The sequence below is a fragment of the Lissotriton helveticus genome, chromosome 7 (genome assembly GCF_964261635.1).
Source record: "Lissotriton helveticus chromosome 7, aLisHel1.1, whole genome shotgun sequence".
In the NCBI taxonomy this organism is placed as follows: Eukaryota; Metazoa; Chordata; class Amphibia; order Caudata; family Salamandridae; genus Lissotriton; species Lissotriton helveticus.
In genome coordinates this window covers 1,739,027,579-1,739,046,989 of record NC_136068.1, presented here as the reverse complement: position 1 = coordinate 1,739,046,989, position 19,411 = coordinate 1,739,027,579, and the positions used below count along the sequence as shown (strand labels likewise).

Here is a 19,411-nt window from a genome sequence, read left to right as displayed (position 1 = left end):
GATAGGTGCACTAGTTATAGTTAGGAGTACAACATAAGCAGGTAGGGAGGTGCTATGTATGCCAAAAAAGTACATTTTCAGAGAAGTCGCAATAATCAATATGTCAACATGAACAAAACAGAGATACCCATCATTAATGAACAATAACCCTTTGAACAGACATGAATGTCAGGATTGTAACCATTGTTCTCAAAGTATGAAGCTCTGTGGTCAATAGTTCATTGCCCGAGTGAATTAGGAAATACAGTTGATATTTTTATTGTATTACTGAATGGCGAGCCTCACTTGCCAACTTTTTTCTGCCTCCAAACTGATGGAAGGGGCTGGCCACCGCAGGCAAGTTTCATATCCCCTCCCCATCTGTCCCCTACCTACAGGAAGAGTAGGGCTCTGATACCAGACTAGTGTAGCCAAAATATCGTCTATCAGAAATATTGTGTTCTAAATATTGTTTTCAAAATATTGAGCCGTTGGAGTTATTCATTGAAAATCTTCACCAAATACATTATATTTAGGGTACAATATTTAATTCTCACTATATTTTTTGTAGAATATTCTGACATAAGATAAAACCTTCTACAGCTTTTTTTTAAATACTACAGTATATTGCCTGCCTTTTTTCAGGTGACAAATGAAGCACACGCTCATCCTGCTCAGAATTACAGTATATTTACTATTTCTGAGGCACAGTAAATTCTACAAAGGAATTCAGAAGGGCAGGTTTTAAGTTTGAGTGGAGTACATTTAAAGAAACTACTTTACATAGTATGAGGTTATCCTGTATCTATGGCTTTGTTCGAACCCTCCCTGCCCAATGTTGACCATTTAGGTGATACACTATTTCTCTATATATATTAAACAGACTATGGGGCAGCCTGGGTAGGAGTCTTGTGTGTGGATGCAGCAACAACTCCACCGGGGAAGTAAATCGTTTTTTGGGTGGCAGTCAGGTAAATAAATCAATAGTTGACAGACAACCTACCTGGTTGCAGTGCACTATTCTACTGCTGCATAGTCATTTTACCATATCCATGGAGACGTAAATACTATGTCGACAGACAGCATGAACCGACAAAAACATAACAGGGTGGCACACTGCAGCAGGCAAAGCAACTGAAAACACGTGCAGCAAGCATAAAAGAAAACAAGCATTTACAATGCAACGGTTTTGCCTTTGAAAAAGTTAGAGCTATTGGCATTGTAAATGACAAAAATTTTATTTGTGTTGGTTTTGAAAACAGATAAATAAATGGCATTGTCATTTACATTGCCAACAGCTTAATCTCTCGCAAATGTAAGACATATTGTACCCTACTGGACGAGCTCAGCAGACAGCAATTACTAACACACACACACCCCCAGAGCCACACACACACACACACCTAGAGCCACACACACACACACACCTAGAGCCACACACACACACACACCTAGAGCCACACACACACACACACACACACACACACAGAGCCACACACCCCCCCCAGAGCCACACACACACACACACACAGAGCCACACACACACACACACACACACACACAGAGCCACACACACACACACACACCCAGAGCCACACACACACACAAACACACCTAGGAGAGCAAGCACAGCCAGGGGGCAGGGAAGCAAGCACAGCCAGGGGGCAGGGAAGCAAGCACAGCAAAGGGGCAGGGAAGCAAGCACAGCGAGGGGGCAGGGAAGCAAGCGCAGCCAGGGGGCAGGGAAGCAATCACAGCGAAGGTGCAGGGAAGCAAGCACAGCCAGGGGGCAGGGAAGCAAGCACAGCCTGGGGGCAGGGGAGCAAGCACAGCCAGGTGGCAGGGAAGCAAGCACAGCCAGGGGGCAGGGGAGCAAGCACAGCCAGGGGGCAGGGGAGCAAGCACAGCCAGGGGGCAGGGGAGCAAGCACAGCCAGGGGGCAGGGAAGCAAGCACAGCGAGGGGGCAGGGGAACCAGGGGGCAGGGGAGAAAGCACAGCCAGGGGGCAGGGAAGCAAGCGCAGCCAGGGGACAGGGGAGCAAGCACAGGGAGGGGGCAGGGGAGCAAGCACAGCCAGGGAAGCAAGCACAGCGAGGGGGCAGGGAAGCAAGCACAGTCAGGGAAGCAAGCGCAGCAAGGGGGCAGGGAAGCAAGCACAGCGAGGGGGCAGGGAAGCAAGCGCAGCAAGGGGGCAGGGAAGCAAGCGCAGCGAGGGGGCAGGGAAGCAAGCGCAGCGAGGGGGCAGGGAAGCTAGCGCAGCGAGGGGGCAGGGAAGCAAGCGCAGCGAGGGGGCAGGGAAGCAAGCGCAGCGAGGGGGCAGGGAAGCAAGCACAGCGAGGGTGCAGGGAAGCAAGCACAGCGAGGGGGCAGGGAAGCAAGCGCAGCGAGGGGGCAGGGAAGCAAGCACAGCGAGGGTGCAGGGAAGCAAGCACAGCGAGGGGGCAGGGAAGCAAGCACAGCGAGGGGGCAGGGAAGCTAGCACAGCGCCCCCTTGTGTCTCTTCCACAGAACAATTCTATTAAGAAGTGGGCCTTTTACAAAACAAACTACTCCAACCTATGTAGGGCAGGCCAATGTCAAAATATGGCATGTTATGCTTTTTACCCATAAAGCACCACAACCTTGTGGGCTTCAGTGCACTACGTAGGGGATTGTAAGCAAATGTTGAAAGCAGGTCTTTCCAGGTCAAAATGGTTTACTTTGGTCTGTGCAGTTTATTGATGGCATACATAATTCAACTTTGTGCAGAAGGAGAACATGCTGTAGTGGCTCATTCCTCAGATCTAACAGCAGAACTGTGCCATAATAGGTTTTGTGGCAAAAGCTATCACCATGGTCCTAGGGAGGTATGCGTGCTTGCTCTTGCAACAGTGCTTTTGGATGCACTGAGCATAATAGAACAAAGGAAGGAAATATATGTCCCATCAGACCTCGTAATCATGGCTCATCACACTCTATAAATAAAGATCACACCCTGCTGATTGTGTTCACTATTCTGTTGACACCAACCAGTTTCATTGATGTCAGAAAGTGGCCTTTTGGGAACATACCGCTTTTGAAGAATAGGCGGACACCGCAGCCATTCAGGGTTCCAATTGCAGTCCTGAGCATGCTTTGCTTTTGAAGTCACCCAAATGGGTGGCGTAAAGCTAAACTGCAGCCCACAAACAACAGCTGGCCTTTATGCTACTGGTACATTCTCCTCCACCACATTCATGCAGCCTTATTAAATAGTCCGGCAAGTCAATCAGCATTAACCAATGTTACTGTGTTTGAGGGGTCAGCGTACATGCAGCGTGAGCTGTTTAGCAGTTTTCCATTTGCCAGTTTAATAAAAAAACGTATCAAGATTTTAAAAACTCAGAGGCCCGCAGAAAAAAAAACCATCAGATTCTTACACTCGTCATTTCTGTAATTCGTAATTCATCTATATAGAAATCACTGAACACTTATAGTAGACAATAGAACTACTTGGCCTTCAGCAAACATTGCTGCATGAACTCTTACTACGGACAGCGAGAGGGGGAGGGCAGGAGGGGGCACACGGACATCAATGGAGATGGACATTTGCGACTGTGTGTGACTTGTGTATGTATGCTAGTGTTGATCTATGTGGACATATGACTTTATGCAGGTGCTATAGTCGCCCGTGTGTAAAGACCTGAGGTGGGGCCCGGAGGATATACATCTGAATCCTGCTTGACGATCTCAACCACTCATCCTTCTGAGATCGATACAATGAATGACAGTAATCTGGATAAAAACACTTACCTGCTGTCACTACCAGGAAATATTCAGATCATATAACGAGCTATATATCACATAGGTGTAGCAGTTAGTACTCGGTATGGGGCTAGGGTCAATAATAGCGCATAACATCCCTCTTGTAGCTAGGTTGGCGCTTTGTCACTGAATGTGTTATTTTTAAAGTACAGCACGCCCACTCCAGCACGTTTCGCAGGAAGACAAAAACCACATAAATAAACAGGAATACTGGGAACTGCCAAAGATGACAGGAGGTCAGCATGCGGGTCTCCCTGGTGTGAGTATCTTGGGCTTAAGGCCGAGGCCTCTCCGCCCACATCCCAGCATCTTGGCAGCCATGATCTGGGTGTTTCCAAAGTTCAAGGCTCCTCTCTCCTACAGCTGAGGCCTCGGATTATGGCTGAGTTCCTGTGGAGAGAGCCGTCGCGGTGCCTGTGCAGTCCAGCTGACTCACAAACAAAACATTGCTTCCACTCTGCTCCTGAAGCAGCTCTTCGCACGGCGACGGCGAAAGGGGGAGGCCAGCAAAATGAGTGGGGCTGAACCCAGTCTGTTAGATGCCAGCTACAGGGAAATTACCGCATTTGCCGAAATGCTGGCAGTGGCACCTGGGAAAGGCAGCAAGGGCTGGGTAAAGTCAGTCACACGTCATGCAGATGCATCCCTTCAGACTAATGTTGCCCGTCTATTGTAGATCTGATGTTCTATAGGTAACTTTGCTTGTCTTTGTTTATACAATATGTGTAAAAAAAGAGCTTGAGAAGGGGGGGGGGGGCGGATTAAAATAAGCAAACACCAACACTGACTCAAATGGAACGGACACACGGAGAGGGGGGGGGGGTGCGGGGGCGGGAACGGACACACGGGTAGCGGGAGGGAGCCTCCCCTAGCCCTATGTTCTATAGGTAACTTTGCTTGTCTTTGTTTATACAATATGTGTAAAAAAAGAGCTTGAGAAGGGGGGGGGGCGGATTAAAATAAGCAAACACCAACACTGACTCAAATGGAACGGACACACGGAGAGGGGGGGGGGGGTGCGGGGGCGGGAACGGACACACGGGTAGCGGGAGGGAGCCTCCCCTAGCCCCAGCAAACAAAGCACTCACCTGGACTTCGTTCCAGGGCCGAGGCGGGACATGTTCGGTGCTCAGGCCTCGGATTACGGCCGAGTTCCTGTGGAGAGAGCCGTCGCGGTGACTGTGCAGTCCAGCTGACTCGCAAACAAAACATTGCTTCCACTCCGCTCCTGAAGCAGCTCTTCGCACGGCGACGGCGAAAGGGGGAGGCCAGCATCAGGAAACAAGCGGGAGGGGGCGGGAAAGGGGGAGGAGAGACGCAGAAGACGGCCGGAGCAGGAAGGCGGGTGCCGGCTCAATGCCGGACCAGATTCGGGGGCGTTCCCGGCTTTCGGCTGACGTCGCGTGACGTAGCCAAAAGGGAAAAATTCTCGGGAACGCCCCCGAATCTGGTCTGGGATTGACAGACAGAGCCCTCTACCAATGGCTAGCCTCCATTTATGGAGCTAGCCAATGGGAGGAGGGGGCAGATACCCGACCCCACATAGAGGATTAGAGGATATCATTAGATTTTGCTAGCGCATGCGTACTTCGTACGCATGCATCGCTAGTCAAAACCTAAAAATACTACCTCTCTCAGTACTTGTGCTGCTCGAGGTCAGGAATTCTTTGAATTTTGAGACTCGTAGTTTTGGTTTTTAATGCAATAATTAAGACTACAAGTCCCAGAACTCAAAGGCAAAACCTGGGTTGGAGCAACTGGAGAAAAATGTGAAAGGTTAGACTTACCCCTATAATTCGTAGCAGAATCTCCTGTGAGACTCGCCAAGGTGCGAGCCCTGAGTATGTCATTAGGGATGAACGGTGGGTCAGTTTCAGACAGCCCTAAATCAAGCCGGAAATGTTTCCCGGGTCCAGGAGAGAGTAGCTCATCCAGTCCAGCATTTTTGTCTTTATATTCTGGGTTTCTAGTCTAGAACCTAAATCAAGACAACAAGTCCCAGAATGCAAGGAATAAACTGGATTGAGTGCGCGAGTCTCGCATTGAACCCAGTGTTCCGAGAGATCTGAAGTTAACAGTTTAGTTCCAGTGACATCATGGGGTAAAATCCTGTAACCTGAGACCGCTGTAACCTTAATACTCAACTGTTCCATTTAAGGAGCAAGTCAAAGAGCTTCCCTGAAAGGAGAGTCTGAGGCCATCCTTTCTGGAAGGATCAGCACTAGCTGATATTGGAGATTGCGCTGTATGTTCCAAAACAGCGATCTTACAATTAAAACCCAAGAGAGTATTTAGAAAAAAAAGATGCCGGTTTACCAGGGGCTGAAGCAGGCCCGGAGTCTTTCACAGACCACAGTCCTCTTGGAGGAAAGGCAGGTTCCAGGAGCCGGACATCTGGTAAAAGAACTAAAGAAGGACACCAGATGCGAAACAACCACAAACAAACTTTTTCAGTTTTTGACAGCACGAGCTCTTGACAAGCGCTAAATAGGAGCGCTTTTCATGAGCACCAGTTACAGTACAGAGGAGCATACAGTGGCATAGCTAGGCAACAGCGTTTGCTGCCCGCAGCGGCCGAATCTAAGGGGGTTGGGGTGTGGAGTCGTTGACCGCCCCCGTCGCCAAAACTCGTGCCGCCTGGACCTAGCAGGACGGACAGCCTCTGATTTTGTTGCTGCTGGCAGGGTGACGATTTTAAAAAACTCGGCACCAGTAAGAAAACCGGCCCCATGTGAAGAAACCGACCTCCACCCCTTCCGGCCTCCCGGGGGATTGCCCGGTGCCCGGCATCACCAGTCCGGCCCTGGTGCAGAACCCAGTCTGGCTGATCTTTGAAGTGCCGACTGAGTGCGTCTGCTTTGACATTCTGCTCTCCCGGAAGGTGCACTGCCACTATGGAGAGGTTCCGAGCCGGAAGCCAGTGCCAGAACGCTTGAGCCTCCAGGAAGAGAGGGCGAGAGCTCGTACCACCCTGTTTGTTTAGATAATACATGGTGGTCTGTTTGGATCAGGACCGAATTGGACATGATCGAAGGCAAAAAAGCTTTCAGAGCAAGATGGACTGCTCGTAGCTCCAACATGTTTATGTGGTAGGACTGTTCTTTCGTGGACCACTGGCCCTGCATTTGAAGGCACCCCCTGTGTGCCCCCCATCCTTGTAGAGATGCATCCGTTATCAACGATTGCACTGGAACTGGTTGATGGCAAGGGACTCCCACCAACAGATTCTGCGGCTGAGTCCACCACTTGATGGAGGATTTCGCTGCTTTGGAGAGCACGATCCGATCCTCCCAGCGCCCCGTTGCTTGGTCCCACTTGTCTTTTAGATCTTGTTGCAACTAACACATTCTCAGCCTGGCGTTGGGGAAGAGAAATATGCAGGAGGCCATGGACCCCAGCAGAGATGCCACTTGTCGGACGGCTGGGCGATCTGTCTGAAGCAGAGCCTTGCACTTCTGCTACATTGAGGAAAGTCTCTCCTCTGAAGGAAACGCTCTTCCTTTGTTTGTACCCAGAGTCGATCCCAGATAGTGGATCGTCTGGGTGGGCTGTTGTACAGACTTCTCCATGTTGACATGAAGACCTAGTTTGTGTAGTTGCTGTAGACAGATTTGGAAATCGCTCCTTGCTTGTTGAGGAGATGGCCCTTTGAGGAGCCAATCATCTAAGTAAGGGTCGACAAATAGATCCTTTATGTGTACGGTGGCCGCCACCATGCCATGCACTTGGTAAAGACTCGCGGGGCAGACTTCAGCCCGAAGGGTAAGACCTTGTATTGATAGTGCTTGTCTCCGACCACAAACTGCAGATACATGCGATGATGTGGAGCAATGGGTATATGGAAGTACGCATCTTGGAGGTCCACCGAACACATCCAATCTCCTGCTTGCAGATGTGGACATATTTGATGAAGGGCCAACATATGAAAGTTCTCCTTCACAATGACTTTGTTCAGCAGGCGGAGGTCCAGGATAGGTCTGAACTTGTGCTCCTGGTCTCTTTTGGGCACAAGAAAGTACCTGAGTAGACTCCCTTCCCTCGCTGCGCGGAAGGAACCTCTTCTATGCCGGAGCAACTTTAGTTGGTGAGGACGAGATCTTTTTGGAGGAATGTCCTTTGGAAGCACACGAAAACGTAGTGCGTAGCCATTGCGCAGTATATTGAGCACCCAACGATCTTTTGTGATGCTGCACCACTTAGATGATGTGAAGCACTTCCCCCCCACTGGAGTTGGCAACGGCACGAGAGGAAGCTCCTGCTCATTGCTTCCCTGCCGATCTGGCCATTGTAGAGGACTGTTGCTGGTGACCACCTATACCTCTGTTGGACTTACGGCCCTGGTACTGCGACTTGCCTTGTTTTTTCCCCTGGGACCATTGATGGGTTTGAACCCTCTGCTGGTATCCCTTGCGCTGATTGGGCCTCTATCGACGTTTGTACTCCTCCTTTTTCTCCAAGCCCACGGCTTTGAGGGTGTCGAGTTCCGCCTTCATCCTGCCTATTTCCTCATCTGTATGGGTGCCAAACAGAAAGGAGCCGGAAAACGGGAGAATCAGGATTCTCTGCAGTGCATCCGGCTTGAGTGCTGTCAGTTTCAACCAGGAGGATCTCCTGGCACAAACCCCATGGGCATATGAATGCGCCGATAGAGTAGCGCCGTCCGCTGCTGTACTGATCACTTGGTTGGCAACAAGTGACCCCTCGGTGATGATCTCTTCAAAGTCCTTCTGATCATAGCGACCTAATAAGGCTGCTGCACTGGAGACCTTTAATGATAAAGCTGCTGAGCCGCACACATTACGTCCCCAAGAGTCCTGGGACCTACTTTTCTTATCGGGTGGAACCGATGAAGACGCAGCCACAGCATGAGTTTTCCTCGCTGTCGCAATGATCACCGAGTCTGCAGGCGGATCCGTCTTCAAGAAGACAGGGTGTGAGGAGGCCGGTTTGTATTTTTTCTGAATTCGAGCCGGTGCGTCCTTGATCGTAGCTGGTGTCAGGACGATGTCCATCACGGGTTCCAGAAGTCCAGGAACCAAGGGGAGTATTGGACGAGACGCTGCCCTCTGATGCAGAGTCTCAAAGATCACCGTTGTTGCCACCTGAGGGGCAGACATCTTGATGTTTAGCTTCTGAGCCCCTCTCTAAAGCACATCATGGTAGGTGTCGATGTCATCTATTGTAGATACCCTCGATTCAGAGCTGTCCGATAGGGTAGGGGAATAATCCCTCTTCGATGATCGGGTGGAAGAAGACCACAACGGTGTCCTTCTCCTCCTGCATTGGCAACTAGGTCTCCTTTCCCGGGACCTGCCTATGTGTTCTTCATGTCTTGGGGAACGCGATCTGTCCACCTCCTGCACCAACCTTTGTAAAGGCGACCTGTGGATGGGACTGGCATATTCCTGCATCCGCAGTGTCGCCCCCGTATCCTTGTCCCAGTGATGCAGGGGGAGGAGCCATCTTGGAGACAAGTGCACAACAGGGGAAGCCTCCCTGTGAGATGGAGACTTATGAGCAGGTCTGCAGGTACACCCTTCTGGAGAGGCTGATCTCGTGGAAGGATGTCTGGAGGAATGAGAGGAAGAATGGAGTGACGCGGATTCCGTTACCAGAACCACGGATCCTTCTCTGGACCTCACTGAGGTAGGCCTCGACGTCGGGCGTGTGCCTCTCGACGTCGAACCAGACCTCCTCCTCGACGTTGATCTCCGTTCTGATGTTGGAACTGGTCTCGCCGCTTCTCTACTCCTCGACGTCGGATCCCTTGCAGACGACTCCTGGATAAGCCTTCGTCTCGACGTCGAACAGTGACGCGACTGCGAACGTCGCCATGCAGATCCAGATGAAGGGGCTCTGCTCCTCGACGCCGAACATCGTCTTGTTGACGACGGCGGAGGGCTCTTCTTCCTCGACGCCGATCGTCATCGAGACGAAGGCAGAGGGGTGTCGATCCTGTCTCGACGGCGGAGGAGTTCCCATCCTCGACACTGATCGTCGCCGGGTTGACGCCAGGAGGACTCCTGCCCCTCGACGTCGACCGCCGATCGACTGACGGCGACGGAGGGGAGCCTGCCCTCGACCCCTAACGTGGTGCTGACGACGGCGGGGAATTCTACTCCTCGATGCCGATCGTCGGAGGGCTGATACTCCTCGACGCCGATCGTCGCCGAGTTGACGATGGCGGAGGGTTTCTGTTCCTAGACGCCGATCGTCGCCGGGTTGACGACGGCGGAGGATCACGAGTCTTCGACGTCGACGACGTACCTGAATGTCGATATCTTCTCGACAGCGAGCCCACCGTCGATGGCCTTTTCTTGAACAAATGACCTACCGGTGGTAGATTTTTCAGCGCCGAGCCCAACGCTGAGGTAGAAGGGTGAGGGATCTTGCTTCTAGATGAAGATCTCGACCTGCAAGAGGCAGGTCGCCTTCTTCACCGGCGACCTGCCTCTTGCAGACTTTTCTGCCAGCCCATATAGACGAATTCTTTCTCTGCCCTTTAAAGTCCTTTTGGACAGGCTCTGACAATGAGGACAGGCCTTAGGGTCATGGTCCTTAGGCAAACAAAGGATACAGAATTCATGAGTGTCTGACCTAGCCGCCTTTTTACCACAAGAAGGTCAGGGGTCAAAAAGTGAAGGCCTTTTGAGTGGAAAAAAATGTCCAAAACTGTAAAAAAAAGACAGAACCTTACTTCAGAAGGTAAAAAATGTCGAAGTAAGTCAACAGAGTTAAAAAAAGGTGAAGATTATTTCTGACTAAAATCAGAAAGAAGTGGAGCTGTCTAACCAGGATCCTTCCTAAAGGAGCCAGAAAGAACAACTGACCTAACTGTCACCCCTGAGGCATGATGGGAAGCTGGGGGTCATGACTGCCTTAAAGGCACAGTGCCGGTTTATCTCTATGTTGCTATGAGTTAGCTTTCAGTCTTTTTAGACTGTTTCTGTAATGCAGACTGGGAGCTGTATATTCTTTCAGTCCTATGTGAGACTTTTCTTCTGACTGCTAAGCACTAAAACAGATTCAAAACATGTTTTGCTGTTGTTTTTCCCTGTTTCTAATGTATGCTTCTATGATATAATAGGGAGTCCTTACAGCATTATTCAGCTCTGGTGTGTATAAGGCTGCAGTTGCTTTATATATATACATATATATATATGTATATATAGATACATATATATATATATATATATATATAGAGAGATACATATATATATATAGAGAGATACATATATGTGGGGTACATATATGATTGTGTTTTCGGAGTCCCGCGCATGGGCGGGAATATTCTAGTGCTTATGACTATTGATGAGGATCCCCTGGAAGAGAGCAGTGCTATCTTTGCAACTTTCAGAAAAGTTTCAAAGTCTTAATGGAAAAAGAGTGAGACCAACCAACAACTTGAATGAGCCTTGGGATTACCCAGTAAAAACAATGTTTGCCTTTTCATAGCATGCAAATATGCAAGACACTATCCATCTAGCTATAGTTTGCTTTGAGGAAAGAAATTCCAGTGCACAATTTTCCATAGTTAACAACTGATTTGACTGTGTATTATGTCTCTATTATTTCACAGCCCTTCCAATGTTTAATACATAAAAAAGACCTTCCAGAATTAAAACGAGGATCCAGAAAGAAAACTGGAAGAGACATTTTTAATTGACATAGCAACCCAGACTTACTTTAGGGGAGGAAAAACAGGAGAGAAAGTTAGGATTTTTTTGCAGCTGTGGACAATCACATGCTTCTTCAGTAGTATTTACCTACCCTTCTTACTGATTGTATGGAAACAAGAAGTCCTACTTTCATTGACATATGCCGAAGATCTATTTTGTGCACATGTTCAGAGGAAAGCCCTATTAATTTACAAACAAAGTTTAGCCCCAAGGCAGAAGAAGGTCTACTATTCATGGAATTAAATTCCTAAGGCTTTCTACGAAATAGTAAAGAAAGATACAAAAATGTACTTCTATGTTGTGTTATAGTATTTATAGAGCAGTGTGCTGCCCAGAGAAGGGCGTCCTGGCGCTAAGATGCAGTAATTTATATAAGCCACGGAAGAAGAAGAATAAACAATATAAGGCTGTTGGAAAAGTAAGGCCTTTAGTTTTGTCTAAAAAAGAGGAAAACATGCATCCTGTTTGATAGCAATGGGCAGTTCATACTACTGTTTAGGTGCCAGGAAAGAAAAGGCGTGGCCAAACTCATGGTGGCCAAATTGATTTTTATTAGAGGAAATATGAAGAACAAAATTGGCAAAATAAAGAAAATCAGGCAGCTCCTTTTCTTCTTGGCATTTTAATGGGTCCTCCTGGTTCTGAATGCTCAAGCACAGAATCTGTTTCACCTGCAGGTATTACAAAGATAGAGTGGGAGGGCCCTTGGGCTTCTTCAAGATATTTATATAGTTGAGGTTCAAGTGGCCATATTTCTGGCACTTCAGAGCCCAATGGCCAAGCTCAGACAACAGCCTGGAATAGAAGATCTTGTCTAACACTAGGGTGAGAACATTCGGCTTCTATGGAAGCGAAGAAAAAAATGTGAATCAAGCCAAAATGTTGAAAGATTATTGTGATGTCAAAAGATGACGAATGAAGGTGAAAAGCACTCAAATAAAGGTGTTACCAGACATGAAAAACCCCAGAGAAACCCACAGTATTTTTAGATTCTTCCCAGTGTGCCTGTGTATATCAGTGTATGCGTCTGCTAGTTTAGCTATATTTTCATAATTGTTTTGTTTGTTTAAAAAAGGGGTTAAAATACTGTTGCTTTCAGCAATGAGTTGTTTGATAAATAATATATAAAGCTAAAATAAGTTAGAAGACGTTGCCATCTACTGTAATGTTTCCTTGGTTCACGCTCCCACATGGAAAAATAAACTGTGAATCCTGCACGTGAGCAGAAATATAGTACTGCTCAGAAATATTTTCCCTGAAAGAGAAACAAATTTACCTTAGTGGTGCTGACTGTTTGGGCCTTGTTGGAGATCAGTCGAAGCTCACATCAAGCTGTTGCTTCACCCGCTCATGGCCTACTACTCTAATTTCCTAAAGTGGCTGTGTCAAAGTGGTACAATGCGACCCAAACATTATCTCAATATTGTTTCAATACTCACATTTGTGTTGACAGCGTCTATGTTAGTGTGCAAATGCCATTCTACCACCTGAAAATTAGGAACTGTTCACATTCCACATGCACAGTAAACGGGATCAAACACTTTAGATTTTACTTCTAATTGCATGATTCCAAAAGGCCAAACTTACAGCAAGGCGAAACACTTTCAATATTTTTTGTCGAATTTCTTTAAGTAGTAATAATTTCTTTCGTCTTCAGAAATTTAGCGACAAAACACTTCCTGATAGATTTGCCTTCTATGTAGGATCCTATTGTATTTCATCTAATAACAAGTCACAGTGCAGGGTAATGTGAAGAGTATGGAAATGATTTCCCAATGGAAGAGAAGCAGAATAGGAGACATTTAAATTCTCTGAAGAAAGTGGACCTACCATACCGCGTCATATCCTGCCACTCTCCTTTAATTTGGCTACTAGATCTTGCACGGACTCCACTTTTACACCGGACTGCCTCTGCGGTGGTTCTTCTACACTCAGGATCGTCAGTCGGGATGTTAGATCAACGCCCAGGTCAGAAGGCTTCACTGCCTCGATCTTTTTTTTCTTTGCTTTCTGATTTGTTTGGATTAAAACAGAGAGAACATGTTTTATTCTGGTTTTAAATGTGTGTGATTTTCATATTAAGTTTTAAAATATTTTATACAAGAATTTTACGTTTACAAATTGAATTATGCACAATTGTTGATCTTGTAAGAGATCTATATCAATAAAATTAAATTGACGGAGAGAACATGCTAGGAGACCGAAAGGTTCAATGTATTCTAACATTCATGCATGGTCATTTACAGAGGAGCATAAGGAATTAGGAGATGCCACGCGTTTAATTCATGCACATTTCACATCATAAAGTAAACCCTTGTTGTCAATCTCAAGAGAAGTAGAGGACAGACTTGGAGCTGAAAGCTGGACTGCTCCCTCTTTAGCCACCTTCACTCATAAGAGGAAGGCACTGGAAAGATCATTGACTGCCAATTCACTTTCAGATCTTTAAGAGACATCTACCTGGGTCCTCTTAATGCCCTGCCCTTTTGATGGGTAATGTGCTTTGCTCCTAGGTCCCTCTGTTATTGCTCCACAGTAATCAGTGGACCAATCGCTCTCTTTAAGAACTAAATTGCAATCTAAACCACAACAATGCAAATTATAGAAAAAGCATGCATGACCGATTTTTATTAGTTTGCTAAATTCGTAATGCGTGATGATCAATATTAAGCGTTTTGGGGTTGGTTTGCAGTACACAAAACTACATACACAGAAAAAAACAAGCATTGACAAAGTTAATAAATCTGGCTTTTTGGCACGTTAGTGCAATGCTTACTTTTTTTTTCACTGCAAGTGTATTCCACAACAATAAAAGAGAATAAATGAACCAGGCTAAACGTGGGTGGCATATAATTCAAATAAGAATTTTAAAAAAACATTCAGTGGTGTGGTCGCTTCACTGTATTCGTTTTTTTTGTTTTAAATAACAGGCCTTTTTAATATGACAAGCATTTTATTATTTGTGAAGGAGAAAATAATAAAACCCCACCTTACCAATCACTCAAACTGATGACAGCTACACTATTACAATGCCACTCAAACACTTCAAAACAGCAACTTTAAAAGGACATGAAAAAAATCACCATCTAACTGGGCACTAGAAGTGAAGACAAAACTAATTGGGAGTATTTAAAGTTAATAAAAAACACTCTTTGAACCAGATGTCACCAAAGAGCGACACTCTAATTTTAAAAAGATTTGAACAGTGTGAACAGTCACCTCATCTGCTGGACACGAAGCTCCAGTTCAGCTATGGTCTCATCTCACTCAGATGGGAGTGCTACTTTTTTCGAAAGGCTACAAAAACGCTCCGTGATTCCCAAAATCTATTCTGAAAGCATGCCTCATGGAGAGGGCAGAAGCATGTGATGAGATCTCTTTGATGTTTCTCCTTGAAGGCTTGATAGACCTGGTGAATCCATTGGGCTCAACGCTCTGCATTAAAACATGATACTTTACTGATTTTCGTCTGGGGGTTCAGGAGTAGCCTGCAATCAGGTGGCATTGCTTTAGAAATATTAAGGGTTAAAAAAGAAAAACCCAATCAGGTCTTCTAAATCGATCGCCTTCTTGGGATCTGATGCAGGGACTTCTTTACAGGTGACTTCCTCTTTGTTGACACTTCAAAAGAATCTTCAAACATTTCTACTTAAAGTATATTTTTCCCATCATAATTCGTCTTGGCATTGTCCTAGTTTTCTTTGTAATTCTATTGTATAGAAAGAATTATGCTACTTACCCACTGAGCATCTGTTCCTGGCACCTAGAGCTGTAGATTCACATGCTTTGCATACTCCTGTCATCTAGTGTTGGGTCCGGATGTTTGCAAGTTGTTTGTCTTTTCCTAGTCACAAGGAAGGGTGACTCCTTTCGGTGATAGTGCACATGGGCATTGACTCCATTGTTAGATTGTTTTCCCGCAACAGAGTGAGAATAGAGTAAGTAAGGGTAGTACAGAGATGTCCATGAGTATGTAATGTAAATAATGCAAAACTGCAACAGCTACAGGTGCCCGGACGCATGTGAATCTACAGCTCTACAAGCCAAGAACAGATGCCTACTCGGTAAGTAGCATAATCCATTCGAGGAATGTGTGCTGTAGATACACATGCTTTGCACAGACTAGCAGTATTCTCCCAAAGCGGTGAATAAACAGTAGACGTTGCAGGGGTTTGAAAAAGTGTTTTTAGCACTACCTGGCCTACATTGGCTTGTAGATGTTATGTTATGTTAACTGATTTCTAAGCGCGCAGCTGCCCCAGCAAAGAGGCGTCCCGGCGCTACTAGATCTAAAAGATACAGATTCGACTAAGAGCCAGCCATCCATAGTCGCAAACTCTATGATAACGGAAAGAGGAAGGTTTTAATGGCTTTCCCTGAAAGCCAGCATATCCTCCATTCCACGAATATGGACCGGCAAAGAGTGCCACAGCTTGGCTGCCATGAACCGAAAGGAGCGACCACCAATACGGCAGAGTTTGGTCCGTGGTACGATCACCAGGTGTTGTCCCAGTGAGTGCAAGCTACGCTGGGGAACATACAGGGTCAAAAGTGGACGCAGTAGTTCCGGGCACCCGGATTTTAAGATCTTAAACGCCAGGCAGAGAGCTTTGAACTGGATCCGTGAATTGATCGGAAGCCAGTTCAGCCTTCTGATCATGGCTTTAGCAGAACACCAGCGAGGGAGACCTACCAAGGTTCTGGCAGCCGAATTTTGGACTTGTTGGAGTCGCTGTATCTCGGCTTTATTAGCCCCCAAGAGCAGCATGTTGGCATAGTCCAAACGCGATAGTATTGTAGATTGGACAATAAGCTGCCAAACTGCTGAATCAAAGAACTTCAGGAGGGGATTGAGACCTCTTAGCAGGCCAACACATGTGGCTGCCACTCTCTTCGTGTGGGTCTGAAAGCTAAGTGATGAATCCATTCAGACTCCTAAGTTCTTAACAAGAGTCTTTGGCGTAGGCATAATACCCAGCGAGGCCGGCCACCAATGCGCATTCCAAAGGGAGATGTTCTTCCCAACCAGTAGGGCCTCAGTTTTTCTTGCATTGAGCTGTAGACAGTTGTCTGCCATCCATTAGGCTACTGCTGCCATCCCGTCTCTGAACCTCGTGGCCGATGTAGATGGCCCTTCAGCTAAGGTGATAACCAGCTGGGTATCGTCGGCATATGATACCAACGTTAGGTCCCATACCTTTGCCACAGCCACAAGAGGCTGAACATATAGCTTGAACAGAGACGGGCTCAATGCAGAGCCTTGAGGAACCCCCTGACCGATGGAATGGGATTGAGACAGGAACTGCGGCGCCGATACCCAGAAAGTTCTATCCTGTAGAAAAGATCTGAACTACTCTAAGGCGGTTCCCGTAATCCCTACTGCCTCCAGACGATACAAAAAGGATGTCATGAGACACCGTATCAAAGGCAGCGCTAAGATCTAATAAGATCAGCGCTGCACTCTGACCGGCGTCAAGAATCATCCGAAGATGTTCAGTCGTGGCTAGTAGGGCGGACTCGGTGCTGTGGCCCGGTCTGAAGCCATTTTGGGATGGATCCAGAATGTCATTAAGGTTCTTGTATTGAGATAGAACATTATTTACATGGGCCTCTGCGATCTTCGCTACCCACGGAAGGAGGGAGATTGGTCTGAAGTGTTCCGGCTTTGATGGATCCAGCGTGGGTTTCTTGATGATAGGGGATACCCATGCCTGGTTCCAGGCCATCGGGACTCTGGCCATGGAAAAAGACAGATTGAGTATAAGACCTAATGGCTGCTGAAAAAGCCCCAGAGACTCTATGAATTGTGCCGGCCTCATAGGGTCCGACGGAGAACCAGATTTCACTTTCCTGCAAAGTCTGGCCAGCTCTTCATTAGAGATCTCTGGTATAGCTGCCAGGATGGAACCGCCAGCCTTAGTGCTAACAGGGACAGGCAAGCCTGGGGGACGCTGCGGAAAGGACTTGTACATTTTTTGCACTTTTTCTACAAAGAAGATCATGAGTTCCTCACACTGTAGCGCATATGTTATACTAGATGCAGTAGCTCTGTTTCTCTTGAGCTCCTGAACAATTTTGAAGATACATTTAGTGGGATTCGAACTAGCTTTAATTTCTTCAGCGTAGAACATAGCACGTGCAGAGCAGATGGCTTTATGATAAAGCTTTATTTTGGCCAGATAGATTACTTTATCCCCATCTTTGTAATCCCTTCTCCATACCCGTTCAGCTCTTTTGCATTCCTTTCTCTGGGCCCTCAGAGCCTCAATGTACCATGGATTTGAGTTAGCCCTGCGCCCCTTAGTCCATTTAGCCGGAATCCAAGCGTCCAGACCCTCAACAATCCACTCAGAAAAGGTGGTATATGCCACCTCAGGATCCCTCATGTTTTCCAGGGGGAAAACCCCTAGAAAGGAGTGGGGGTCCTTCAATTTAAGTTTATGCCAGAGCCTCTTAAGGGTCAGGTTCACCCTATCCGCCCTAAATGGTTCGGTAATCTCCAGACTGGCTTCTATCAAATAGTGGTCTGTCCATCCCATAGGCTTGGGCTGTTGCAGGGTTTCTGTACTCACACAGAACTGTGCACAGAGGAGTGGAACCTCGGCAAATTAGGGTGTCCCAAAACTTACCTTAGCAACCAACTCACCCCTTACCGAGCTAGCTACAGTGTCTCATTGGACATATCAAACTCCCAATGTTTAGACAAACCAGAACATGAACTTACAGTACCTCAGGGTACGTGGGACTCATGAACACTCTTTCGTTATATTATCATTACAAACCAGAACATGGAGTAAAGAAGACACATGTGCATTTGAAATGTTTATTTACTAATGCCGTCTTCTCAGGCGCAGTATCTTAGATAATACAAGTATACTTATTATCAGTAGCAAAATTATCAGCATAGTTACTAAGACATAAAAAGCGAATGGTGACAGCATGTTAACATGCTGTAATGAATAAGAGTTAACAACACTTATATCTCACCCTCCCTAACACATATATTATATTATTAGCTAAGAAGGTCTCTTTGGGTTGTTTTAGGGCGGGCCCATACCTTAGTGTCCTAGCATGAAGGAATCACATCAGCATACACCAGCTCTCTCTGCATGTGCACCGCATCAAGTGTGTTAACAATTCTCGTGCAAAGCAATATCAATCCCGCCTCAAGCCCAAGTTGGCAAAGGCTGCACTTGTGTTATGACTATGAAGGCGTGGAGATCAGACCTCATAACAATTCCATATCGTGTTGCTCCTGAAACTTCAGCACTCTCCGTGCAGACATGGTTTATTAAACAAAACTGATATCAGAGCAATAACATATTATTCTCACATACACCACGGCAAACCACTAGGTTGAAAGCTAAGTCAACAATTAAGGGTCGTGTGCAGAAGTTGCAAGAAAGGAAAAATGGCGTTTAAATCTCAAATGCACCTATGCTAACTTAACACGATATAAGGATATATAGGAGCTATACAACACCCCCCCATGATCCGAGAACGGACTAAATAAGATAACAGAAGTGCCATCACATGAGAGCAGAATCCAATTATAAACGCGCATGAATAAAAATTCAATTATAAAAACTAATGCTAAAAAATAGCCCACAAGTATAATGTGGCTCAAGCCAATAGGCAAGCAAAAATAAAATGTCTTGACCAAAAGTCAATAAAATCAAGGAAATGCTATCAATCAGCATGTCAATTTGAGGCAGTGTCTATGATAAGACTGTATATGAAAAGTAAGCTGCAACAGCCTCCAGGAGGAAGTCACTGTCCTCATCCGAAAACAGTTCAGCCATCCAATTTAAAAGATGAAAGGAACATACGTGATCTTCCAGCACCGGATCCTCTATAACCATCAGAGGACAGCTCGGTGGGTTTTCAAGAAAACTTTGTTCCAAGAAATTTTGCGCTGCCGACAACACATCCCAGGGACCCATTAGTCCATGTGCCACCGCCAAGGCCAT

The 19,411-nt window shown here is 46.6% G+C and overlaps 1 protein-coding gene across 2 annotated transcripts in view; it reads right to left on the bottom strand.

The window, feature by feature from the left end:
- The window catches only part of ETFB (electron transfer flavoprotein subunit beta), a 528,490-nt gene that overhangs the window by 163,373 nt on the left and 345,706 nt on the right, over window positions 1-19,411 (bottom strand). The window contains exon 6 of one of the 2 annotated variants that reach the window (XM_078655460.1): window positions 13,272-13,451. In XM_078655460.1, coding sequence (XP_078511586.1) covers window positions 13,281-13,451 — 171 coding nt within the window. In that variant the 3' untranslated portion in view covers window positions 13,272-13,280. The remainder of the gene's footprint in view (window positions 1-13,271; window positions 13,452-19,411) is intronic. The other variant, XM_078655461.1, reaches the window with a different exon arrangement.